Source organism: Cygnus atratus, chromosome 12, assembly GCF_013377495.2.
Source record: "Cygnus atratus isolate AKBS03 ecotype Queensland, Australia chromosome 12, CAtr_DNAZoo_HiC_assembly, whole genome shotgun sequence".
NCBI classification, from domain to species: domain Eukaryota; kingdom Metazoa; phylum Chordata; class Aves; order Anseriformes; family Anatidae; genus Cygnus; species Cygnus atratus.
In genome coordinates, this window is record NC_066373.1 from 13,130,684 (window position 1) to 13,157,792 (window position 27,109).

A 27,109-nucleotide genomic window follows, 5' to 3' on the forward strand; every position below is an offset into this window, starting at 1 on the left:
GTTTGGATGCCGATGGGTAACAGAAGGCTCTCATGTAACAAACCGCCCGATTCGGAAGTAGTTAAAACGCCTCTTTATTAATATACAAACCTAGCGATGTTTAAGCCAACCAAAATATTAAATGAAGTAAAGCACAATATAAATACAGCACACATAATAACACGGCCTCGGGGGAGAGCAGCGAGCTCACCCCTTTGTGGGCGCTGGGGAACCACCGCCCCTACCCCCGCAGCTGGGTGCAGCCCTCAGAACCCCTCTGCCTCCCCCAAACCCCTCCGAGCCCAAAGCCCAGGGAGGGGAGGTGCTGCTGCTGCTCACCGAGGCAGACCCCAGAGTGATGTCTCACAAGCCCTACAGTCAAAGGGGTTTGGAAGAGTCGCCGCGCTGCCGCGATCCAGCTGCTGGTTGCCCTGTGACAGGCGCAGTGGTCAGGGAAACCTCACCTGGCCCACCTCAGCCATGTCCATTGCACGACATTCACAAGCATAAGGCACTAGAAAGTGTTTTCTCGGTTAAAACAGGGACTCGAAGTGAACTTGCCTCAGGTTCTGCCGGCTGGAGGACGCAGGACTTGTTGCTGTCCGTGCAAAGCGGAGCATCCGTTGTTGGTGGCTCGCATGTAACCACGCTGCTGGTGGGAGAAGCCGGTGTCAAGCACGTGCGTGGGATGGTCAGCTGTCACCAGCTCAGACAAACCAATAAATATTAACGAGCACCATCCTCCAGAGCCTCTTTTGTTATAAATCACCAATCCTCACGGAGACGCCTTGCTCGGACTAGGCAGGGTGCCCGAACCAAGGCAACGCCAGCTCAGAAGCCATCCTGACGCCAGCAGCGCAGCTCAGCCCTGGGACGAGCAGGAGATGAGGAATCTCGGCCATCTGAGCAGACACGAGGTCCCCAGCACAGAGAAACCCTCGAACCTGCTACAGCACGAGCAATATCCTGAATAAATCCACTTCTGGAGAAACAGGAACTCGCGCCGAGGCTCTGCCAAGGCTTTCCCAGCCTGCCCTGTGCACCCCGAGCACAGCAAGAAATCAAGCGGCACGCACGGGCAGTGCACAAACACCTAGCCTAAAAGCCTTAAGGCATTTACAAATATGTAAAGATTTTTTTTTCCTCCCTCAAATGCACTCGCTACAATCACAACGTTTAAGGAAAGTGTAAAGTGCAAAGAAAATTTTCAACTGCTTCTCAGAGACAGCTTGAAGTCGTCTAGTGACATTAATCCCTTCTCCCCCACGCCCCATTTCCTGCCTGAACGTTAAAAACAACAGCAACAATAAAAGAAACAACCTGCCCTAACAATCACTTAAGGAAAAGGTAGCTTAAAACAAAAAAGCATCCCGACATGGGCAAAAATAATAAAAAAAAAAAATCAAGCCGGTCAAGTATGACAATAAATACATTTGGGAAGACAAACCCGAAGGTGATGAAGTTTTTGCTGGACTCCACCAGCAAAGTGTTCTATTTGAAACAAGAAAGGCGTCTGCCCTTGCAAGCAATTTCTTTTCCAAACATGGAAAACTGCTTTTTTGTTTTTGTACATTTCTTCTCAAAATGTAAACGTTTTGGTTAAAGTGTGGTGGAAGGCTACAGCCAGCTCCAGGTGAGCGCTGCACCGCCACAGTTAGCCACTGCTTGCGGGAAGACACCGGGGAGAAACAAGAGTTTTGGGCAACCCCGTACACGCTCCCCACCACTGCCACCAGGGCATGGCTTCCTCCACCTGAAGGAGAAGCGGTGGGGGGAAAAGTGATGTTGGGAACCGTGCCCTGCTGCTTGGTTCTTAGCTAACGCTGCCCTGGCTCCACCTGGAGCCTACACTGCATTAAATCGAGGATATGATTTTAAAAAATAGTGTTATTTTTCACCTCATCTGGCTCTCGGTCCAGCTGCCTGCACAACGAGTTCTCCAGGCCCCAAGAAGAGGCTTGCAGGGGACGGGGCTGTAGTCCCAAAGCGAAGGCAGCTCGGAGCAGAGCCACAAGCCCGCGGGAGGCAGGGTGGTGCCACCACCTAAAAGCTGCAGAGCTTAAATTGATGCAAAGAGACAGATCTAGAGCAAAGCTGGCTCAGGCAATGAGGCGCTGGGCAGGGTGAAGAGAGGAACGCTGCGCACGAGAGGTCCTATGGCACCCGCCGAGCTGGGGGTGTTAGGGGGAAAGCAACGAGATCTGCGGCAGCTTGAACGCAGCTACAGGAAGGGGGAACCCAAACCCAGGCTTACACCAAGACCTGGAGATGCAGGCACACGGCTTCTGCTCCTCGCCACAAACAGAGGAGCAACAACTGCACCAGCAAGGCCGATCAGATCTGGACACCGGTGTCAGCACAGAGCAGACGAGGAGGAATTAAGCCTGGCAAAGACAGACATGAAAATCACTACAGCACACGCTCCTGGAACATAAAACATTTCTGAATGCGCAGCTTTAATTTTAATCTCAGGCCACCAAATATGAACAATAAAGTCCTTCTCCTCTAACACCTGTTTTACTCCAGCGTTTCAGCACCCCCTCGGGGACTAAGAACGATGAGAGCTTAGGCAAGGACACAAGGGTAAGGCCACGTAGCACGCCTGGAGAAGTCGTTGAGCGGAGCTGGAGCGGACTGCCCACAAAGCGCTGCCTCTGGCGCGTGCTCCCTGCGCTCCTCGGCCAAGCAGCACCTTCCTGGCCTACAGGGACGCTGCACAGCAGGGTGGATGCACCACTCTCTGTCAGGAAACCCACGCAAATATTGCCTTCTGGGGAAGATAAAGCACACCTACACGTGCCAAGAGCACACCACGGGCACGTTTAATGGTTGTCACTGAAGGGTAACACGGTTATCCTAAAGTAGGTTATGCTCCACCTACATTATTTCAGCCAAAAAGATGAATTCCTTTCTCATACCAAACTCCAGCCAACCTCCCTTCAAGCCTCGGTCTTGGCAAAGGTGCCTGGATGGAGGAAACCCGCGGGGCTGCTCACGTTGGGGAAGCGAGACTTGGAGACCGGACACCGCTATGACCTCCATGTGCAGTGCGCGCACACCATCCTGCTGCTGCTGCTGCTCCCGGTGCTGCTGCTCCTCCTGCTCCTGCCCCAGCACGAGGCCCCCATCCCCTTCACAAGAGGGTGCTGGTTCAGTGTTTCCCATCCGCAGCTCACAGTCCTACCACGCTGAACACAAACAAATCACCTGTCTCAGCAGAAAGCGTTCTAAGGCAGTTTTAATCACGGCGTGTAATTTTACAGCCTGCACCATTCAGCGCCGTGGATGCTGGGTATTAAGCTCATGTCACAGCAGCTTCCAAAGGTCTGACGTCCAGTTTTCTAATCTCAAGTTGTACTAGAGGTGGTAACTCTTCAGTTGGTTTTGTTCTTCATTTTCAAGCACTGTACTTGCAGCCATGAGGCGAAGGCAGCAGTTTTGCATCCCTGCTTCATGCCCTGGAAGAAAGCAGCGCGCTAGGAGCGCCTCGCTCAGCCCCAGCATCTGGCCCTGTCCTAAAAGCTGCCATCCAGCTGTCCCCTTGACTGCCACCCAAGCTGGAGAAGACAGACGAGTCACGGTAAGGCCAGAAATACCTGCCAGAAGTCGCACAGACTAAATCTCGAGCAGCAGCTGAAGCCTCCGGGTTCAGACATGAAAGAAACAGAATTTGTCACGGGGAGAGCAGGGGCAGGCAGCTGCGAGCCGCAGGACTGCCAGCAGCCTCCACCAGCAGGGTGACGCTGCAGAGTACTGCCACACCTACTGCACGGTGCGCATTTATTCTTGTTCTCTGCTCTTGGTACTGATAGATCCAGACACAAAATAAGCCTGAGCAGACATAATGGCAGAAGTAGCTCACAGAACACAATTTTGTTGTCAGAACTGCCGTGGGAAGAGAAAACCCTATCACAAGTTATCTGAGGAACTAATGGGCACCTATAAAACAGGGGGGAAAGAAAAATCGCAAGAAGGAATATAACCTGGCTGCAACAGAAGCGATGCTTCAGCACCGAGAGGACACACGCTGCTGACCTTTTGGTTCGCTCTGAACTAATTATAACTCACCAGAGCGAGTGGTTTAGCTGACAACTCTCCAGCAGCTGCTTTCAGTACTTCAGCCCACCTCAGCCAAACACTCGGCATTCTCCTGAGGAAGCCTCATTCCTCTCCAGCGACAAGTGGCACACGAACTCTAATCAGGAGGGCTGCGCTAAGGCGCATCCTGAGCACTGAGCAGAAAGCACCTCTTTCCCTGGGAAAGGAAGGCACTGCAATGTCCCAGAAAGCCATCGGAGGGACAAGAGGACAGACAGGCATCCTCCTCGAGAGCCCCAGTGCACGATTTTCAGGTAACGTGCCGGTACAGCAGAGGTCCTCCTTGGCACACACATCCACAACGGGCACAGTGGGATCACGATATCTCTCCACGCAAAAAAGAACTGGATGTTAACCTGTTGATGTCTTGTCACCCTTTCATTTCATCCGTTTATCCTAATATGCCAGGCAAAACTTCAATTCAGAGAGCGGTACCTGGGGATTTGGGAGGGAAGGATGACCAAGGGAACCTCTGCCTCCGACAGCCACGCTGTGCACTCTCGGCTGCGTGATCCCAACTACACTGCAAAGACTTGTGAATTTTTGCACATCCATTTCAAGTTTAGTTTGAAATCCCTAACAAGGCCAGATGCTACAAAGGAATTCACTGTTTACAAAGGAGAGCACACTCAAAGAAGTGACATCTACATCCAATCTATTACCCCACTGGCTTGAATCCTTCCTTCTCCCTTCATCCTATGCCCTATCCCGATTCTCCACCGCTGTTTCACAGCTTCTGCATCTCCCTGAATGGGGGAACTTGCTCTGACAACCTGTTTTTAAGGTGTAAAGGTTTTTCCCTTTCACACTTCTTGCCTTAGGGCCATCCAGTTCCTTTTGTGCGCCGAGAATATCTCGATCACGAGCTGGCAGACCAAAGACTCGAGCAAAGACACGACCTAAAGCAACTAAAGCAGCAGAAAACAAACTCAAAGCAAGAACTTGCAGAGGTTTTGAGCTCATATTTACACTGCTGATGCTCACCAGTTAACTGGAAAAGAAAATGCCCCATGAGGTTCTAGATTACAAAGTGCTCCCCGTGCTGACAGGGCTGGCCTCAGTGCAAGGCTGTGATTAAACTCCTGAAGGACGCTGGAATCAGCAGCAGCAGGAAGACGATGATGAACACGTGGGTGCCAGAGGCAGGGAAAACACCCAACAGGTCTCCTTCCAGTAAACAGAGAACATCTTCGGTTCTGATTGTGCTCACAGTGGGAAGGGAAAGGCATAAATCCGTGCGATACAACTCAGCACCCCCCGTTTTTTTACAGCATCAGTGCTTGAATCAGAGCACGCTGACACCCGAAGAAGGGGTGAAGCCCCTGAACCACCTGAGGCAATTCGGAACCCAACTTCCACACCCTCAAACTCCCTCTTTCACTCCCTTCAGGTGAGGTGCTACGAACAGAAGTGCAACAGATTTGAGGAGAGAACAGAAGACAGCTTCCTCGAGTCCCACAGGAGCTGCCGAGGTGCTGTCACCACCAGAACCTCTCCGTGTTTCTCAGGGTAGTCCCAGCCCCACAGCTGAGACGAGTTCTCTGGGGTTTTCCTCTAGTTTTGGAACAACCGCAGGCAGCCAAGCCACAAGATGTCATCCCCTCCTGCTGCTCAAGGTCCACAAACAAACACAGGTTTTACATGAAACTCGCCTTCACTGCGTGAACCCTGCCAGACGAGCCTGATGGAGTCACACACACACAAATGAAAGTGAAGGAATATTCACAGAAACTGTACACTGTGCAGCTGAAACAGAAGCAGCATTTCAACAGTACTATCAACATTAAACACTAACAACTGCCCTTGTTAGAAATCAGTATTTTTGCTAATAAAAAAACCCAACCCCATTCCTTTACAGAAGTAAAACACGCATGCTGCTCTTCGGTTATATTTATACAAGGCCGTCCAGCTTCAGCGACCCCAGGCAAAAAATCCAACCCAAACAACGACGGAAAACTTACCAGCACTACTGTCACCCCAGGGATCTGACGGGTAAACCTACTCGACTCCCTGGTAGGGAAAAATGGTGGATAAATGGTGAACAAGCTGGGTGATACCCAAACTTGTCCATTTGCTGCTGCTCACACGGCGCTTTGCCTTGTGCCAGTGAGGTAGCTGATCATACTATTGCTGCGCGCGCCAACGCACCGACCCCTCTACAAAGTGGTTTGTGGGGAGCAAGGGGAAGTCCCAGCCTCCAGCCGAGGGGCCAGGAGCTCCGAGCAGATGCCTGCTGTCCCACGCCTGACACCGGAGGGGGAGAGAAGGGCTGCAGTCCGCAGGAGCTCTCCTGAACCCTTCCCGTGTTGGAAGTTCCTTCCCGTGAAGGAGTTCCCCTCCACCCACCGTGGTACGTGGGAGCCTGGCAAGCGAAGGGCTGAAGGAGGGAGACAGACAGGGCTGAGAAAGCTTGAAAGTTAAAGTTTTAAAATATACAAAATGTAACACGCTGGAAAAAGTTTAAAAGTGGCAAGACAAGAAAGGAAGAGAAAGAAATATGCAGGGTGAGGAGAGAGGACTGGAAGATGGTGGCAGGAGACTCCAGCCTGGGAAGAGGAGCGGGTCTGTGCGCAGCTCTACTCCCTCTGGTAGCCGCTCAGTTCCACCTCGTCCTTGCGGCGACGGTGCGTGAAGAGGGAGCTGAAGGGGTAGAGCTTGGCTTTGGCCTGGAAGCGCTGCCCAGCGATGTCGATCTCGTACTCGCCCTGGTTGATGAAGTCAGTTGTCACCACCAGCTCCTCGCCCGTCTTCTCATCGAAGTGGTGCACGAAGCCCAGGCAGACGTGGCGCTCCAGCGTGTAGCTGTAGGCGCTGCTGGTGGTCTTGCCCACGTAGCGGCCGTTGCGGAAGATGGGCTCGCCCCACCAGGGCCAGAGGTCCATGTCCGTGTCGTGGTCCTCGAGGATGAACATGGTAAAGCGCTTGTACACGCCGTTCTGCTTCTGTTCCAGCAGCGCTTCCTGGCCGACAAACTGCATTCCCTGGGGAGGAAAGGAAGCATCAGCTGATAAAGGAACAAAGCAGCTGCTGAGCTTTAACAGACAAACTTCCAGCACAAGGTCAAGAGAAGCTTGGAAGTCAGCAGGACAGGCTGCTTCTGCGCACAAAAAGCCCAGCTCAGACACAAGTTTCTCGTCACGTTCGTTGTTCCGGATGCTAAGTGTATTAATGAACACAAAATATTTGTGAAGCGGGCCCTTAAATTCATTCTAGTTTTTACAGCAGTGAAAGCCATCTCACCATTGTAGTTTTCACCACTTTTCTGGTCCCAGAAGGCTACCACGTTTCATAAACCAGAGAAAACGTAGCCCCAAATGAAATTTGTGTCCCTCATCAGCGCATTACCCTCTCTGACTTATCTCATATAAGCATTTGTTTTGGCTCGCACAAAGACGTATGAAAGAAGATAACAAGCAAGTGGCAGAGATGGCACCTGTCACCACAAACGAGCAGGATACAGCTCTACGCTGTTCTGTTTCAGTACAAATAGAGCTCCTGTCCCTGTCTGTCCTCATGTTTTTAACTTCATTAAAAGCCAGCCTGCGCACCAGGTGGCATTTGCTTCAGCAGACCAGGAAAGCAGCTGGGAAAAAGAAACCTGAGCGCTGAGCACCCGTAAGGTACCCAGCACCCTGCCCTGCACATTGCACACAAGCAAAGCAGGACATCACACAGATCACTGGGAGTGCTGCCTAGGGAGGGGGGCAGAATATTTTTGGTATTTCTACCACAAATATTTCTTTACAAAGCACAAGAACACGGGTTACAGCTATGCACTTACAGCTCCATCAGAAGAGCAACACATCCACGGCAGTCTTTTCACCTCTCCCACCCGTACCCACTGCGATAGCAGACCCTGCTGCAGGAGGTGGTTTCAGCCTCCCACCGTACCTTATCCAGCTTGACCTGGAACTCGCGTCCACACTCCATAGGAGTGGTAAAGGCATCCAGATCCTGGCCCCAGAATGCAAAGAACTTCTCGATGCGCAGGCTGCGGAGCGCGTAGTAACCGGCATTCCGGATGCCGTACTTCTGGCCCATGTTCATCACCTCGTTGTACACGTGAAGGGCGTACTGCAAAGGGAGGGCAAGACACAGAGCTGCAGACAAACACTGGGAAAGAGTGACAGCATCTGACACACCACCGCTGACGTTACTGTGCCCAGTCTCTGGCACACGAGGTCGGGCCAGTTGGAGCACTAGGCAGAGCGGGGAAACTCCCCTGGTACAAAACAGACACTTCGTTACCCTGAGTCAGCATGGAAAAAGTGTTCCTGATTATGCATGCAAGCAACTGTTTTAATTAGCTGAGGCTACAGCGTACTCTTACCTCTATGGGAATATAAAGCATGAATCCAGGTTCTCCTGTGTGAGTGATACTCATCACACGGATGCCATTAGCATAGCCCACGCTCATCTCCTGCAGAATCAGAGGGGGTGAAAACATCCAAACTGGAACACAGCACAGAGATCCAGGAGGAACACAGTAATACGTAATGCAATCCACACCGGTCAGCCCTCTTCCCCTTCCTCAGGTAGTTCACTACCGGCACATGCTTCTGAAGAATTTCGTGTAAAAATCCAGACAGCAATAACCCATTATCCAGGCTGTTCAATCACTTGGTGATAAGCCTTCGAACTAGGTCAGGACAAAGGCTCATGTTCTAAATACAAGACAGGAGCTGAACTGCAGCTATCTTCTCAGCCTTTCACCATGACAGGAGACACTGACTCCAGTCAATGATCCCAGTTGCCCCTCAGATTGACGCTTTCAGAACTGATTACATGAAATATGCCAAGACACCAAATGGCACCAAGCCTACGGCAAGAAGAATACTGAAAACAAATTCATATTTACCTGTATATTCAGCACATAAAATCCAAAGAAAAGTAAGTAACAAAGTAAGCCTAACGAGTACACAACCAACCTAGCTCAACTACTGCAGTGCATCTATACATAAATATAAATTCACCTCTAGCCACTCAAAACATTGTTTTTCCCCTTCTTCCACACATGCTTCAAAAAACCTAGCAGAGTGAGGAGGAAGGAAGCACAGCCACTCACCTTGCAAAAGAGAGAGGGAAAGTGTTCTGGAGTTATGGGGGCATACGACAACTCTGACAAGACATCCACAGCACGAGGGCCTATCAGGTTCAGAGCTAAAGAGAGGAAGATAACACCATTAGGATGAGACCAGAGAGGTCTTACCCGGTGTCTATCTTGCATATACGCATGCAAGGATTTCTATTTCTCTTTGGGAAGTTGTGAGCTGTGGAAAGTCTTAAAGTTCACTGAAAGAAAAGTTATGTCACCGGGCTGTCTCCTGACAGCCCACGGGAAAGGAAAGCTGTCTCCCAGCTCACACCTTGCTAGGAGGCAGAGTCTGAATTCAGAGTCTGAATTGCTGCTTTCATCCAACCGTTTGGAAAAGAGACCCAGCCACCACTCTGGAGAGCTTAAACAATTAACTGGCATGCAGCACAAGGCACCATTTGTGACTTCAGGCTGTATAACAAGGTCTGCTTTCAGTGATTTCCTACCTGTGTACTTCCAGGTCACATCTTCCATGGTCAGGTTGCTGTCGTTAGGCAAGCGGTTCTTCAGCCAGGCCCAGCAGTGGACTTGCTGGTCAGTAGGGGAAATCATGAAGAAGCTGGAAGAGAAAAATCAAAACCAAGAAACAATGAAACTTGACAGCCACAAGATGATTCAGTTCATTCTTTGCCCACGAACTACTGGAGCCATTCAGCAGCTTCCGAGATAACACCAGACCAAAATAAGCCGGTTTACAAAAACCACGACTAATGTCTCTGGATCAACGCCACCAGATCTTTTAGGACAGGAAACCTCAGCCTGCGAGCATTACCAGCAGCCTGGGGACAAGAAGGCAGCAGAAGGACCAGAAGCAGAATGCAGGCAGCTCTGCAGGAAGTTCACAAGGTAGCCCCAAAGTCAGAGTCATTTTGCAGAGAGTATTTGCAGCTCTTCGAGACCAGTGATTCTGGCTACTCTGACGGTCAGAAGAGTGCTTCATTCTCAAAGCAGTTTCTTGTTTCAGTCAAAGTATTTCCCTACACAATGGTGGTTATTATTACCAGTTTCCGAAAACAGAACTCCACTTGATATGTGACAATAAGCTAGTCTCTTTCATACCAACTGCGAGTTGAAGTACATTATTGACAGAGATAATATCTGCAGAAGTGATTAACAAGGAGGAAAGCTACCAGTTTCACACAGAGGCAGACAATGCTTTTAAACAACACATGAATGCAGATGGAAGAGGAAGAGAAAGAAAAGCTGCTTCTAATTATAAGAGCAGCAGAGAAGAATGCTCTCACACCAATACAAGGACAGCATACATAGAAAACGGTCTAGGGAAATGAATCCAACGCTCGGCCGGGGCATACCCATGAAATAGTTTTTAAACATGAGTGTATTTTTTTTTTCTACTTAAATGCCAAACAGAGCCCAAGTTGCTTAGTCTAAGGACGAGATCTTGCGATCATGTCAGTTTGCATCACAGAGCACAAGAACGAACCCTGGGTGAGCGCAGAGCTGAGAACTAGAGTAACGACACCATAACGCAAGTTGAAACAGTCAAAAAGAAGTGTTTCAGCACGGAACTCCAATGAAAAGACTGGTCAGGAGCCAGCGAGCAAACATGTTTAGTTTGCTCTTTAAATGAATACTTAAGCAATAAAGTAATGACTGGAACAAATTTGCCAAAAACAAATTTGTCTTTCAATTGAGAAACTCAACAACTGAAGGCCAAACATTTTGTAGAAGTCTGTACTTATCGATATGGGGACTACAGCTAAGTTTGGGAGCTCCTTCTCATTTGAGTTACAGAATTAGGGATGAGTGTAGAATGGAGGCTTTTCTTTTTTCCTTACAGGGCGTGGGGGTGGAATTTATGATCTTCATTAAGAGGTTCTTAGAGGCTGGTGATAAAGATGCAGTCTGCATACCTACCTGCGTTTGCTCAGCCGTGCAATGCTGCAGTCATTCTCGTAACCTCCTTTCTCATTAAGCATGCCGGTATGCACAACGTGTCCAACTGGCACATCCAGGTCATTTGAGAAGAGGTACTGCAGACTCTCCAGCGCCTGGTCTCCCGTGGACTACAGGAATTGAAAGGGAGAGAAGTCAGACGAGCTGTCTGAGCAACGCAAATTAACTGGGGCAGTTTAAGACTGCATCAACGTCCTGACCCACATTCTTTCAATTCACATTGATAGTGACACCGACGTCTCAAGCATAATAAGAGACAATGGTCACATGGTGCCAAAGGTCAAATCCTATTTACAGACTGAGCTGGTATTTCTATGAAGTGGGCCCCTCAACAGACAACAGGCAATCTCAGCTAAATATTTGTTGCAGCCTGAATCTGGCCGTACAGCCTGACTTCTCTATCTATCCCTCAATAGGACTTGGAGGAGTTTGAAAGCAGCCAACAGTAAATAAAGGCCACCTTTCCAGGCAGATGCCTTGCCACCTCCTAGGTACTTACGCTTATTTCGAACTTGGTGAAAGACGACATGTCAATGACACAAACTGCTTCCTTACAGCACTTGACTTCTGAACCCACGATATCAAACCAGTCTGGCTTGTAAAAGGTTTTGCTCTGATCCAAATCCAGCAGATCTAACGCAAAGAAGAATCAAAGGGCAACTGATAAACCGAATGAACTACGATCTAACACGGACCAATATGGATGGGCTAGGCAGAACAAAACACAATCTCACCTTTCCCAGGTGGGACAAAGTATTTGACTCTCTCAAACCCATGCTTCTCCATCCATCTAGCCCCCTGGGCATCCAGACGGTCATAGAGCGGGGAGGTGCGCAGCTGTCTGCCGGTCTGGAAGTCCCAGCGGGGAACCTTCAGATCACACATGAGGGCTGCAATGGTCATAGATTCGTTATTAGGTTAAGTAGTGATTTTTACCTAGGATTTTACTCCAGATTACAGATGCGCATTCTTACTACACCTGAACCACCAATGAAATTCCCTCAAAACAGTTCTGACTTTTCCATTTTTTGAAATCAGCAAATCTCTTTTGATCCATTTATAGCTATGCAAAATCAGAGTAACAATATTTGCACAGAACACTTACATTTGTAGATACTCATGGTCTCATGACAATACTGTCAACATAACTTACCCAAACTCTCTATTTTCCATGAAGCCATGCTGACTAGCATTAATTATACATGATTTTTCCCTGACAGCACACTGCATCAGACACTGATCATTTAGACAATACCAGTAGTGGGGTAGGGAGCCCACAGCCACAAGGATCATCTAATCCACCTTCTTAAATATTGGCAGCTTAGCTTTTTCTAGTTATTGGAGCTCTTCCAAACGCTCAGCCAATGCATCATATTCTTATTTAGAAAAGAAGTTACCTTAATGAATGTTTAGCATCCTCCCTGGTTGCCAGCAGGGAATAAAACTCAAGGATGCTTCTTTACAAACGTTAAGCTTCTACATAGGACATAAATTACTTAAATTTGAAGCTGAGATAGCCTAATATTTCTTACTGAACAACTCTGTTGTTTTTGCCTCCCAACTAATGATTTTATTGGCATTACCTGGTATTGGTACCGCTGAAAGAGTGTGTAGAGGGACGAATGGATTATAGTGGAAATGTAACACCAGAAAAAATGAATACAGTATTTATCTTGTAAAAGTTAGAGTGATTCTGTAACTATCAAGATTTCTAGAATCAAGATCTACATTGGAAAGCAACAGCAGAATAAAGCCAAGAGTATAAACCGATTTTTTCTGGGAGGAAGGTCGAAGCCTAAGGTTTTATTTCCCCGAATATACCTAGACTCAGAGCTTTACACAACTTCTCTGCTTTCACCCAAATATGTTTTTGGTTTAGACTTGGTGTTCAAGTAACTGCTCTTCTTTTGCAACTCGTGGTGTACTTATAGTTCTATTTGAAACTTGAAAAAAAAAAATGTCCACATTATCTCAGGACAGATAATCAAACAACAGGAGGAAATTATATACAGCTTTACACAGGAACAATGGCATCTAAGATCTATCCTGCAAGGCATTTATCACCAACTCGGGCAGGAGAAAGCAGAATGTCCTACCAAGACTTCCTGAATGACATAAGATAACTAGATCCCATACTGCTAAGTCAGAAATGATGGCATTTTCACGCTATGATGATGTGCAAACAATAACGGTGTTTGATATAGCGTAGTATTTCTTGCTAAGATCTTGGTATTGTTTTATTAGGCTGGAGCCCTACGCACAAACCTCCTCCTTATGGGAAAGTATATAAATAGGAAAGAGCACCCTACCAACAGCATCTCTTTCAGAAAAGTTAGCAGGAATGCTGCTAACAAAGAAGCCAGCCTTTGCCTTCTTCTGGGAAGGAGCTGCCTTGTCGCAGGGGAGGCCAGGGGGAAGGACATTGTTTCTCAGGGTGGTGACAGTTGACAGAGGACAGACAGCGCAGCAAAGAGCAAGTCTTGGACGTCCTGGTGAGCACCGCATGCAGAGACCTCACTTACGCATTACTTCCATCACACGGTGACGGAGGAAGGTGCGACTGCTCTGAAGAGTACCAAAGCGTTTCAAGTCCAGAGGCCAGACATTTTCTGATGGATAACCATTTACCATCCACTCTGCCAGGTACCTGGTGGAAGCAGTAAGGAAAGACCAAGAAATTAGTCAGTGTCTTAAAGAGTTTAGCTTTAAAGTCATAAGCAAGGCAATTTGGACATGAGAACTTCTCGCAGTAGGGAGAGAACAGAACTGCCATTGCATTCTGAACACTAGCAGAATCTGGAAGGCTTCCCCATTACAAAACCCAACCAACAGCTTTCCAAATTATTCGTTTCCCATTAGGATAAAACGCACAGAGCAGCAGGACACATGGTAAACAAAGCCAGCGACTGGACAGGTAGCCTGGCTGACACCGTGCCAAATTCTCAGGCTACCCTACAAAAAGGAGTGCTGAGCACATTTAGGTTGGAGTTAGGAAGCTGACTGTTTTGTCGTTTTTCAGTACCTGGTGTAGGCTCAGCCACAAACCATCAGTGACAGCGTTCATTTCAGCACGAGGTACCAGCCAAGTTATGTTTAGCTACACTTCTAGCAGTGAAGGAGGAAGGCATGCTCCAGAGCTAAAGGACAAAGGCAGCTCAGACAAAAGCAGAGCAGAAGGATCTGTTCACAGTCAGTAAACAGAAAAACAAAGGGGTTTGAGACTGATCATTAAAAGTTACATTAGCAAGCTAAGCTGCTTATCTTGAGGCTGTAGCAACAAACAGTCAAACAATGTTTTACCCTCAGAAGTGATCTTGATTCTCAGATAACCTTACTGCAAAGATTCTCCATATTTCCATATTATTTATGACAAAGAAAAATCACCATTTCCTTCTCTGCTGAGTTACATTATTAGACAGACAGAAACTAGTGGAAGCAAGTGCAGATACTAACACTTGCCATAAAAAATGAGCAGCTTGCTAAGAAGGCTGTACAGCAGAAGGGATGCTGGGCTGCCAAAACCAAATGGCAATCAGAGGAAGTGATGATCATTTTGCAAGCAACTTTGCTGCTGGGATCACACTTACATGCCTGTCAAAGTATTTGCATTAACACAGGAAATGGAGTGTACTGGGAAGTGGCTACATCCCTATCTCGCTGGCAGAGGACAGTATATAACAGGCAGCACATGGCATCACACACATGGTGATTTATCTGCTTTAGATTCACTCTCTTTTAGAAAAATTAACTGTTGTGTCAACTTGAATGCTCTAAGGACTTCAGCCAAATAATAAATTAAGGGGATTGTGGAGTAGAGAAGATGAGGGACTGTGTGCTTTGCTAAGCTTTTCTCTCATCCTGGTAGACACAAGTTTGGACCGGTTAGTCCTCAGGGAGCTCCCTCGATCCCCAGCAGGCTGCTGGTGACTGAGATACGGTGCCTGAGAGGTGTGGAGGGTAGGAGAAAAATCCAGCACAGAGCTGGGGTACACACAGGACTGCTCCCCCCCGTGACTCAAGTTGGAGACAAAAGCGTCCTCTGTTGGTAGCAGAGGGGTGGTGACAAATACTGACCAGAACACTTCACACAGAAGACTCATCTGAGCAGTCTTTTCTTGGTTAAAACCTTACTTACACACCAAACGGTGATAAACCACTTACTTGCCTGCTCCCCCACCATAAGAGATACCAGCCGAGTTCATGCCAGCCAGGACGAAGTAGCCCCGCACCGTGGGCGACTCGCCCATGATGCACCGCATGTCTGGCGTGAAGGACTCCGGGCAGTTCACTAGCTGCATGATCTGCAGGGCCTCCAAATCTGGCATCCTGCGCAGAAGGGCACTCAGGAGTGGCTCTGGGACCAAGACAAAAGACAAAAAGTCAAGGCTTTCAATCTCAAGGCACTTTAGCATCAAACCAGAGAGCAGGATGGAGGGCGTGCTGGTGTCTGAACCAAAGGGAACAGCTCCCATGCTTCGACACATTCACTGGGTGACGTGTGAGCCTGCTGGATCATGCTGGCAGAACAGAAACCTCAAACTACTCGAAATGGATCACACAGCACACCATAAAAGCAGCCCCACTGATTCAGACCAGTGGTGAAGGTCTGAGTCTGCAGATGATTCAGACCAGTGATGCCTTCCCCAGTGGAAACGTGTTTAGCTTTGTTAGGGAAAGCAGCAAGGAACGGATACCTAGCGAGGAGTAAGAACAGAAATCTATACGACACTGGCCCCACACATTCTGCCAGCCTCTGCTTACCTTCAGCAGAGTTCTCCTAAACCCCAATACACTTTCCCTAAATACTAAGTGGTATTTACCAAACACTAACTGGCATTTACTAAATACAAAAATAATATTTAATAAATGCTAAATGGTATTTACCAAATAAAAATAATATTTACTAACTGGTAAATTGTGTTTACTAAATAACAACCCTTAATGTATCTTTTTTCCAAGTACTTGACCAGTCTTCCCCAAAATTCCTGAAAATACCTGGCACACGCTGCCAAGGAGACATCCACGCATCCAGTACTTGTGGTGAGAGGAATCACTGCGTTTAAAACTTAAACTCAAATAACTTTCTGATGGCCCCCAGCAGGCATAATAGAAGCAGCAGTGAACAGGAGATCCCCACCTAGCCCGTCCTTCTCGCTCAAGAATTCCTAGACCTGTTTACCTCCCTTTGGTCATCTTTTTTTTTTTTTTTTTGATCCCTGCCAGTCAGTCACCCCTCTCTTGGGAGCTGCTCCAAGCCCTGATCAGCTTCTAGCCGCTCTTTCACCAGTAAGATGACACCCTCTGCAGAACACCTCTTATCTGGCACGCCAAGGATACGGAGCTGCATAATGATTTTGTTTTCTGCTCCTTTCCTAATAATTCCTTTATTTTGCTTTGACTGCTACTGAGCTGACACCTTCACAGAACTACGAGAACCCCATGGTCAGCTCAAAGCCCGTTCTTTTGTGCGGTGAAACGAATACCACTCCCCAACACACACACCCTCACATGCTTGCGTCACTTCACATTTATCCTCATTGAATTTCCTTGCCACTTTATTGCCCAGTCACGCTGGAAAGGTCCTTCAGCGATTCACAGCCTGATATTTGAGAGCTTTAATAAAAGGGTAAGCTATCTACTTTGATCTTCTTGTCCAGGAGTTCTCTCTGCACTGTACTCTAGATTAAAGTCCCCGAAACTCAGCACTAGTAACGCTCCTCAGTTTTACACACAGGCTCGGAAATATTCAGATTCCACATCACCTAAGAAGTCACAAGCAGAAGCCTGCTGACCTGCTCTTTCTGATGCCTTGTAATTCCCCAGGGAGGGCCTGTTGTTACGGGCTTCTTTTTTCCTACTGATAAAGAGGGATCAGTTTTAGACTTGTTCTTACACCCAGCCCAACGTTTCAGCAACTGTACAGGCTATTTTAAACTCAAAAGGTGTGCCAATCAGAGAGATCAGAGCAGGAACACACGAGCTCAAACCACAGGAACTGCAGCCCTAGAAGAGGATCAAATATTGGCTGAGTAAGCTCTGACTGCTCAGCTACTCTGCACGTTTGAAGTGATAAAAAGGTAGCACTGGAACTTAGAGTGCAGCTGCTTCCAAAACCTGGGCAGTGTGCGGGTGCCAGCAAGCAGGGCTTTTCCATTCCAGTAGTATCTGGAAGACCAAAGAGGAGGTGGGTGCAACGCTTGAGCAGCTCATTAGGGAAGCTGGTATTTCAAGCAAGTCCGCAGTCATCTGCAGATCTAAAAACTTCTGCCATATGCCAGCACAGAGCTGCAGCCCATCCTGGCTCCACCCCATCACCATGGGGTCTGAATTGTTTATGAAACCCATACGTTATCTCTCAGACACAAAAAATAAATCAGTTCAACCAGGGGAGCAGCTGGATGAACATGCTACCACTGAAGAAAGACAGCAGTGAAAGTCTCACTGAGCCTGGGGTCACAGGCAGAGACGTGTGTGTTCACGGGGGAAGCAAAGAGCTCTGACACAGGGCAGAACTGGTTCCCTCAAATAAAAGGGGAATCAAAGGCACACAAACTTATGAGGCATATGAGAGGGGAAAAAAGGGACCCGGAGGCCATGCTATATTCTTTCCTACAGAAAGATCCCTCCATATAAAAAGATTTATACAGAATATCAAACCAGAAACAAATCATATGGGAAGAGAAAGGACATTTAGAAAGGACCAAGGCACCACACTGTTGATGGTGGGATGGATGAAGTCTGGGAAGCAGCACCACCAAGTCGTGTTCGCAGAGCAATTTCCTCCACTGGAAATGCACTTGGCAGCCACCGCTGAAAGGAGCTGCAGAAACAAAATGCCACAGCTGCATGGCGGGTCAAGAGTGCTGATCTACAGTCACAAGAGGAGCAGCACGTGGTGCTGACAGCCCAAAATCAAACGCAGGGGGAGGACAGCATTGGAAAGTTCATGTAGTACGCCACTGCACTAGAGGAAATAAACACAAGCTAAAGGTTAGCGGGTGTTTTTACACACTGCGCAGATGTCGACGTAGTCCTTGGTTAAGTGGTTTTAGGCAAAATGAACAAATGAAGAAATGAATGAATTTGAGAGAATGTTCATCCTTCTTACACCAGTCAGACAGAGGCAGAGAGATGCTAGTTGGTCTCTAACAGCCTGTCTCATTGCTAACTGCCTCCTGCTGAAGCCACGTGCTTTATTGCTGCGGGCATCTCCCCCCGACATACCAAAATGATCCCAGTCTTCCTGGAGGTTCTGAATCTCCAGCTGGTTCCGTCCCTCCGTGAAAAGAGGCTTGGGGTTTTTCTCAAAGCCTCCCGAGAGGATGCCGCCCTGCCAGTTGCGGATGTAGATCCTGCCATCGGGGTCTACGATAGCTGCAGAGGAAAGAAAAGAGGTGGGGAGGGAATTGAGAAGGGACAGCGACCTCCATCTGTCTTTCACAGGCACCAGCGACGGGCTCTGCCGGCAGGCTGGGCCAAGCTGGCAGCCCACAGGCAGGACCATTTCAGCCTCCCCAGCCCACACCTTCACACTGTTTCTGGTCCTCACGTGGCCCCCTGGTGAGCCGGTTCAGATGCCTAAACCGGCATCGATTCCCATCTCAGCCACGCAGGTTAACTTCTGGGCAGCACGAGAAACTGAGCTGAACCTAAAGGGCACCAAAGCCAGCACGACAGCGGCACTGGGAGCAGGAGGACACAAGGAGCTGCAACCCTCGTGGCACCAGCAGCCTATTACACTGGCTTACTTCCACTGGGACTGCACCCAGGACCAGACCTACCACCAAGAGACGCCCTGCCCTCCCCATCCTTTTCTTCATGTATTAAGAACAGTTAATTTTAACAGGGATGGGTCACTGATCCAGTCTGCTGCAGGCCACCAGCACAAAGACAGTGGGCAGCAACGGGGTGAGGGCAAGCAGTTAGGTCAGGATCGCTTCTGGTGGCAGTGTCAACTTGAAGCACTTAAGGAACTGCACCCGACACGTTTCAGAGCATTTTTTTCCCCCATGTACAGAAAAGCTGTGCATATATATACACATTTAAATTGCTCTAGTAAAGTGAAAGAGAAGCAGAGAGTCCAGTGAGAGAGCTGCATTCCTCAGAGAATATACATATTACTCCCTAGAAGCAGAAACTCTTACTAAAGACAGAGTAAATGAGCAAAGCTTCCTACTTCCCCACCACAGTTTTCAAACACAAGGGCTTTTATTGAAGAGATCCAAAAGCCAGACCATGGGGGAGGAGCAATTACCTCAAGTGCTTGGGTTGCCCCTACAGCTCATAGACATGTAAATGCCATTGTAAAGCCTTAGCTTCAGCTGGAGGAAAGGAATAGATGGGCCATTTGGGGACAGCAGCCTGCAAGGAAAACACAGTGCCAAGGCTAGCACCCTCTCCAGCCCACAAACGCAAGTCCGAGTCTCAGGCACAGCAGCTCGCCAAGCTAGAGCCAAGGTCAGTCACCTGCTCTGTTGACAAGCTCTGGAAATCAATTCCTGCAGCAAAAGCTTTCCCAACAGTAAGGAAACGGATACCACTGAAAGAGGATATTCAAAGCAATTCAGCTAGAACATACTTCACAATTGCAATCGAGCTGAGAAGCGACAGTCCTTAGTCGGCTGTTTTGTCATAACACAAGTCACCTTGGAAAGGAGGATATAATTCATCGAGGAAAGTGGAAAAACAGCTGAAGAACCCTTACTTGGTACACTGCTTGCCAGAGGTTCCTTCAAAGGATGTGTCAGGAGGTAGAAGTGTTCGCAGGCGTGGAGCGGGATGCTGACTGGTTCGTCCCCAGAGTGGCCCAACTCGTAGGCCCACTGAAATTACAAAACAAAACCAGAATGTAAAAGAAGAAAACTAACTCCAATGAGAAAGGCAGGACAAAAGCATGCAAACAGATCCTCTCTGTGGGTCTGCTTTCAAAAAGGCCGAATAAGATGTGGTTCAGTGCCCTAAACCTTAAACAAAGACATCTGTTTTCTGCTTTCTTAGAATTTGAGCTATATGGGGCAAAGACTGTATTTGTGTTCCTCATGTAACATCTAGAAAAGCAGGACGCTGGCTCAAGACTAGGAAGCATCAACATAAAACACAAAAGAAAAACAAGATTCATATGCCACAGCCAAGGTGGCTGTGGTGCTGCCAGGGCCCCACGAGAATGAGAGAATGAGAGCCAGCTGCACACTGAGCAACAGTGGCTGTCAGGTGTCTCTGCACGGTAGAGAAGCAACAATAGAAGGAAAAAAAAGCAAAACGTGACTTTTTCATGTGCGTGTCAGGAGGGCGAGCCCACCACGAGACACCCCAAGCGCAGCGGTGTAGCGGCAAGCTGCAGGGCTCCTCGGCAGGGAACACCCAGCCTTTGTGCCGAGCACACAGCCACCTCTGCTGTCCTCCCTCGGGCCCCTGCTGCTCTGACTTTGATCTACTCCAGTAAACCAAGCCAAAGCACAAACCATAATAAAGTCAAATAAAATGAAAATGAAGAAAGAGCACGTGTTCATTCACTTTTCTAATAAAGGAAAAGTTTTTAGAATCCTATACCCAAGCAGCTGTAACTCAGCACTTTAGAGCAGAGCTTTTTCACAGATGACGAGACAACACTAAAACCAGTCAGGGGTACCGCAAGAGTTTCTTTAGCGTACAACATGCAAGAAGTCAGGTGGGGGACTACTATTATCCTGTTTTGGTAGTCTGATCTAAAACAACAACATTCTTTGGGACAAACTGTTGTGGACTGCCAAGACACTTGCCTAGTCTGGCAGAAAGGAAGCACCTTCCTTTTTCTAGTGTGGTTTTTTTTTGTTTTGGTTTGGTTTTTTTGGGGGTTCCCTTAAAGATCTCCTTTAATAGCACAACTGCATCTTAACCAAAGGGAAAAAGAAAGACAAGTTTTAATAATCCTACCTGGCCAGCACAGTTGACAAAGTATTGGCACTGAATCTTTCCTCGGTCGGTCTCAACTCCAGTCACACGACCCTTCTGGATTAAGACGTGACTGACGCTCGTCCGTTCGTGAATCTGGACACCTGAAGAGGACAAAGTCAGTGTATCACAAGCCTTCGTTCTAAAGCTACTAACATTAAACCCTTAAGCTCAACTTAAAAGCTTATTTTCTCATAAAGACAAAAATTTCTATGTTTCGTCCAACCATTCTTAAGGGAAACCCTGTAAAACAGCGTGCATAAAACTTCTTCATTATTTAAGTGGTAAGTTTATGAAGAATCGCAGTATTCTATCCCCACTTCTAGACGACAGATAGACCCCAGTGTCAACTACATGGAAAAAAAAGTGTAAACTACAGATTTCGTTCAATTATAGTGCCTTTATGTGACCAAGTCTGCTTCTTTTATGGGAAATCAGTTATTTTGTGAAAAAAAAAACCAACAATTAGCAGTAAGCAAAACAAAGCTGGACTGAAAGAAACCAAGAGCAGTATCTCCCTAAATAGCTTCTTCCAGCCTGATGAACTTTCATCCTTCGAGTGCCTCACCTCCGTTATCAAATTAACTTCTGCCCCACTTTTAGACCGCTCCAGTCTGCCAAAGTGCTACACAAACAGCATTTACTACTTCACTTCCACGATCACTTCCAAAGCATGTATGTCCAACGAAATATGACGCAAGGAGTCAGTCAGATCTTTTCATTTCCGATGATTAAAACTCTTTTGATGTGTAATTTTGAGCCAGATCCTATGAAAGACTGTATTTATGATAAAACAGTGTGTGCTTATTCAGAGAAATACGTAACTAGCAAGTACAACAAACTGGTGCTTGATCCATCACATGAGTTCTCTGAAGATTTAGTATGTGAAAAAAAATCAGTACGTGAAAAAAACTCAGCCTGGCTATTGAGAAAAAAGGGATTTCAAGGAATACAACCACATGGAAGCAACCAACTTTTGGCCTTCAGTGCTTAGCTAAGATCCCAGAACGGATGCAATCACTTTCTTTAATGGGAAGAAGGTAACTATCAGGCAGGAGAGCACCAACAGAGGAAGAGCTCGTACCATTCCGTGAGGCAGCAGTCGCCAGAGCCAGACTCACGTTGGCAGAGGACACGAGTGCATCTTCCGGCACATACATGGCCCCCACAAGGTCGTGGATGTTGATAAGCGGGTGAAGCTGCGCCACTTGCTTCGGGGTGATAATTTCACACGGGATCCCCATTACACTGCCACAGAACACAAGGAAAACATCGTTAGTGTTGCAGGAGAGTTGATGCAAACTTAAAATGAGTTTTATTTCCTGCTTATACGTACTTCAGCGATGAAGCAATGCGTTTCAGAGAGATTAGTCGGTCCTGAGTCTGAGCCAGTGAAATAGAGCCTGTCTTCATGTACCCTATGACAATCACCAAAGTCAAGTCAGATTTGGATAGGATCTTGAATTCCTTTTAATTTCAGACCCGTTGCTTTAATTAATCGCAGACCCGGTGCTTCCACTACTCAAGAGCCAGGAAACCCCAGATCCCCACGTAACTTTAAACATTTATCAGTTAGCAATCAAGAATTGCATTAGTCAACTTTCCCAAAAAGCACTTCAATTTTGACTTGGGCTCTAACTCTCCTTTGCACTGCATTTATTCATGCTTATAAAACAAAGTCTACACACGGTACCTATTAAAAGAGAGGAGAGGTTACTGGCAAAAAGGTGAAAATGTGGTCGAATACACAGAAAAATAAAACCTCAACAACTAAAAGCAGACAGTTTGTGGCTCTACCACCTGTAATAGTTTAACAGTAACCTTAATTACAGGCACATTTAATAATCCATGTTGAGTTTGACGTCTATCACAAGTCTTTGCCAGCAGCAAACTTTCAGTGCTCAAGTTCTTCATCCCAGGTGCGTGCCTGAGAATTTTGGAGGAAGAGTTAGAATTTCAACAGATTTCCTTCAATATTTCCAGGGTGAGACTAGAGTAAAATATCTTGCTTTGCCTGGGCTTTAGAGTTTCTGTGAAGCTTTCTGTATTTCCGAGAAGTGAAACAGTGCAGAATATGGGTCACTTGCTCTCGTCTCCTTTTAGTGTCCTTGCGAAAAAAAATCACCTACGTTTGTCCAAGCTACAGACGGCAGTTTGCAGGCAGGCTGCCTCCAGTTTGAGCACCTGATACCCTTCCTCCCCCTCTTCCAGTCAGATCAGTGATGTTCCTTTGCATCTGATTCGGTCCAAATACATCATTTTTTTGAGCAGGAACCAGCAGCACTTAAGACACCTACTTCAGGGCCAGCACTTCGATCCGACCTCCCAAAGGTTACTCAGCGCTCACCCCTCAGTACCTGTCTGTATGCCCGTCTCTTGCTCCAGCTGCTGGTACAGCTTGTTGGAGTAGTCTGCCATCTTCAGCTCGATCGACACGTGCCTGGCCGTGCTCACGATGCCGGCACAGAAGCGGGTGGTACCAGCAGCCAGCCTGCAAGAGAAGTTTAAAGAAGGCCTCAGCCCGCTGACGGGCAGGGAAGCAAGCACAGCTCCGCAGCAGGCTGCCCCTGCAGGTTTCTGACAGCACAGAACGCCCACCCGCTGCCCCCCGCCCCCATCAGACCACGACTGCTCCCTTTGTCAACCTGGCAAGCTAAATACCACCAGTCAACTTGAAAATCAGTTCTGCCCCTCAGGAGAAGTCCGCTGCACATGAGAAACCCCAAAGCCGTACGGCGGCAGATGCAGGGATAACACAACATCAGGAGCGCTTTTGCTTTACCTCGCTTTTGGAAGCGCGTTCTGTTTCAAACCCACTTCTCTCTAACTTGTCCTAAACGCTTGCGTCTTTCAAAGAAAGCACTTAAAAAATTAGCTTATGGTCAAGCCAACCTGCCTACCTGATCCCGTCTTTCTCCAAAGCCGGGTTTCCCTCAGAGCAAAATTAACTTGGATTTCTGTGAGCCTCGCATCTTTGCGGTTTGCACCAAGCCCCTCTTAGCGTGCAGCAATTACACAGATGCACGCATTGCTTTGCCCTTCAGGCACTGCCCACCCAGCTACCTGGGGAAGGGCTTCCATAGCGAGACCTATAAAAAGCTCTGCAGCACAGTTACGTTTAAGCATTTCTCTCCCGCTACTTCCACGCCACTTGTAGCCACCTTCCCTGCTGCTAAAGCCACCCCGCGCTGCTCCGCCCGCCCGCGCGAGCCTTCCACACGCTGACTTTTGGCCTCACAACGCACCCTCACGAAACCCAACACGAGAACCAGCTGCGTAAGGCATTCGCTTTGCTACGCCCCTACCCGGTCGCAGCCAAAACAGCTGCAGCGCAGCTTTAACCGGGCTCGCCATAATTTTAAACCACTCCTGGTAACGCAGTGCTGTTTCTACTTGGGCACACACGTGGACTGAGCTCGGAGATCTCAGCGGGAGAATTCCCTCTCCTGGCAGCTGCCGAGAGCCTGACGCTTCCCAGCCAGGCGAAGCCAAGCAGCCGGAGCTCCTTGCTGCTGACAGCAGCACCGGGGGAAGCTCTGAGCTTCCAGCCCCAAAGGTCTCAGCACTGCGTCGTGCCCAAGGCCCCAAAATGCTTAATGAAAGCACCAAGAATTCACTTCCAAACCAAGAGCCCAGACAACAGGCGAGGGCTGGGCAGTCAGCTTCCAACAAGACCTACGTGCTCTGCCACAGGCTTCGCATCCACCTCACCGAGGAGCGCACAAAGCCTTCTTCTAGCTTGTGCTCAGCCAAACCCCAACAGAGCTGGCTGCTTCGCGGGCACTACGCCCTGCAGCAGACCAAGCAGGCAGTCCAAGCCTTGAACCAGCCTACAGGGGGAGGGTCTGGCCACGACAGCACGTAACCTCCCCGCTTCCTGCAGCTGAGCCCTGCTGTGACACTTCACACGTGTCCCATCCCACTAGCAGAGAGGAGCAGCAGGGGCTGGGTGACCTGTGCAGATTTTTAGGTCTGTTAAAACGGCCCGTCTCTCCAAGCCACGCTGCGTTTCACGCAATTACCTGCGAGCAAAGCACCGACAGACGTGGCTGGAGCTGCTGGTTTAGCCAGACCTCTTGGGCCACCCCTACCGGCAGCTGTCCTGACCTCTGGAGCTCAGATCTGCACGGATGGGCGGGAGGCAAATCGAAACCTCCTTCAAATACGCATACAGGGGCACAAAAAACCACAAGCACCTTCGTTGACTCCACTGTTTCCCACGCCTACATGCAAGTAACCCCAAACATTCGTGGCTGGGAGTCCGCAGAGAAGTTTAGGTGAAGGATATATCCTCTGCTTCTCTGCCTAGGAGTCAGCTGAGAACTCAGCTGCACTGCAATTGTGGCTGAGCGCAAGCTTAGCAGGAGAAACAAGAACGCTCAGATTTCAGATCCTTAGTTTGTGACCTCTTGTCTCACCCGGAGGCGGCGATGGGGGCTTTGTCTTCGCACCGCGCATTACCAAAACCCCCCAAAACACCGGGTTTTGGTAGCAGAGGCCAGCAGGGGCGGCCCCTGTGAGAAGGGGCCGGGGCCGTCCCATTGCAAACGCTGCCACTTCCAGGCAGCTCCCAAACACACCCCCCGCAGGGCACAGCTGGGCCCTCAGCAGCACCTCTGGGAAGGCAGGCTCACGGGCAACAAACACCAGCGGGATGGAGGAGGAGGAGGAGCGAAAAGAAAAGAACAAGGAAGAGACGAAGAAACCCCAAGGGCAGAGGAGGAGAAGGTGGAGGAGGAGGAGGAGGCCCGGGTGATGGAGCAGGCATTCACTGCTGCCCGAGGAAGGCCCCACGCCAGAGCAGACGGATACCTCCAGAGGAACCGCAGTCCCTGGACAGCTGGAGCAGGTTTCCCTGAAGGATGCAGCCCAGGGCAGAGCCCACGGGGGACCAGGGCAAAAGCAGGAGAGGGAGAAGCCACCGTGAACACCTCGCCCCCCCGCGCTTCTTGGGGCAGAGGAGGAGACAGAAGGCTGCATAGGGCAGGAACAAAGCTGAGGACAGGAGAGGGGAAAAGGAAAGTTGTTCTTCTAACGTTTCTGCTTCTCACTACGCAGATATATTTTGACTATCAACAAACCCAATTAATTTCCCCTATGCCTAATCTATTTTACCCGTAGCAGCGTAGGGCTGCCCATGGCCCTGCAGGCCTGCCCTGTGCCGTGAAGAAGGACCGAGCTCCGTCAGTGATGGCCACCACAAACCTACCCCACGGCTGCAGCACTCAGCCAAGAGGCAGAAATAGCAGAAACGGCAGAACTGCCTGCAGAAACGGCAGAAATACCTGCAGAAACGGCAGAACTGCCTGCAGAAACGGCAGAAATGCCTGCAGAAATGGCAGAACTGCCTACAGAAATGGCAGAAATACCTACAGAAATGGCAGAACTGCCTGCAGAAACGCCCCGCTCCAGCCTGCGCCGCCGCCCGCAGCCCCTACCTGCCCTGCTCCAGCAGCACCACGTCCGTCCAGCCCAGCCTGGCGAGGTGGTAGGCCACCGAGGCGCCCACCACGCCGCCGCCGCACACCACCACCCGCGCCTGGCCCGGCAGCGGGGCCGGCGGCGGCGGCTCGGCGGCCGCTGAGGTGCTCCGCGGGCAGCGGGCGGCCCCGCTCCACCGGGGGGCGGCCGGGCGCCACCGCACGTCGGACAGCAGCCGCAGGAACATGGCGGCGGCGGCCTCGGCCGGGAGGGGAGGTGGGGGGGGGGGGGTGGGGCAGCACCGGGCCCGGCGGCCCCTCACGGCCCCGCACCGGGCGGCGGAGGCCCCGCTGACCTTCCGCGCTTTACGGCAGGCGGGACGCGGCGCGACAGTCGTCCGGCGCCGCGCGGCACGGCCCGGCGCGGGGCGCAGGGGGCGGAGCTATCCCCCTCTGAGCCCCGCCCCCTAGCGGCACGGCTCCGCCCCCCAAGTGTATAACCCCGCCCCCCGTGGCATGGCTCCGCCCCCTCTCCTCCCGCCCCCTCCCCCTCCCCGTGAGGCCCTGACAGGAATTTTACCTCAGGAGTGCCCCCAACGGGTGCGTGAAGGGGACAGCTCGCTATTTCCTGAACTATTCTACAAAAATTGTGGAAAACGGCGATTTTTTC

At 49.3% G+C, this 27,109-nt stretch overlaps 1 protein-coding gene across 2 annotated transcripts; it reads right to left on the minus strand.

Moving 5' to 3' along the window:
- Positions 1–53: 53 nt before the first annotated feature.
- Positions 54–26,863, minus strand: PDPR (pyruvate dehydrogenase phosphatase regulatory subunit). Of its 2 annotated transcripts, none has more exons than XM_050713254.1 (17): positions 26,796–26,863; positions 23,377–23,510; positions 22,356–22,437; positions 22,104–22,267; positions 21,002–21,123; positions 19,794–19,911; positions 18,314–18,463; positions 15,251–15,443; positions 13,612–13,736; positions 11,824–11,979; positions 11,589–11,722; positions 11,051–11,199; positions 9,619–9,731; positions 9,143–9,237; positions 8,408–8,497; positions 7,969–8,151; positions 54–7,058 (listed from the first exon to the last, which is right to left on the minus strand). In XM_050713254.1, exons 2-17 carry the CDS (start codon positions 23,435–23,437, stop codon positions 6,654–6,656), a joined length of 2,340 nt encoding a protein of 779 aa, XP_050569211.1. In that variant the 5' UTR covers positions 23,438–23,510; positions 26,796–26,863; the 3' UTR covers positions 54–6,653. The 2 variants fall into 2 exon arrangements, with proteins under 2 accessions (XP_050569211.1, XP_035399562.2); XM_035543669.2 differs by lacking the exon at positions 26,796–26,863 and adding an exon at positions 26,458–26,561 and having other exon boundaries at positions 60–7,058.
- Positions 26,864–27,109: the final 246 nt, after the last annotated feature.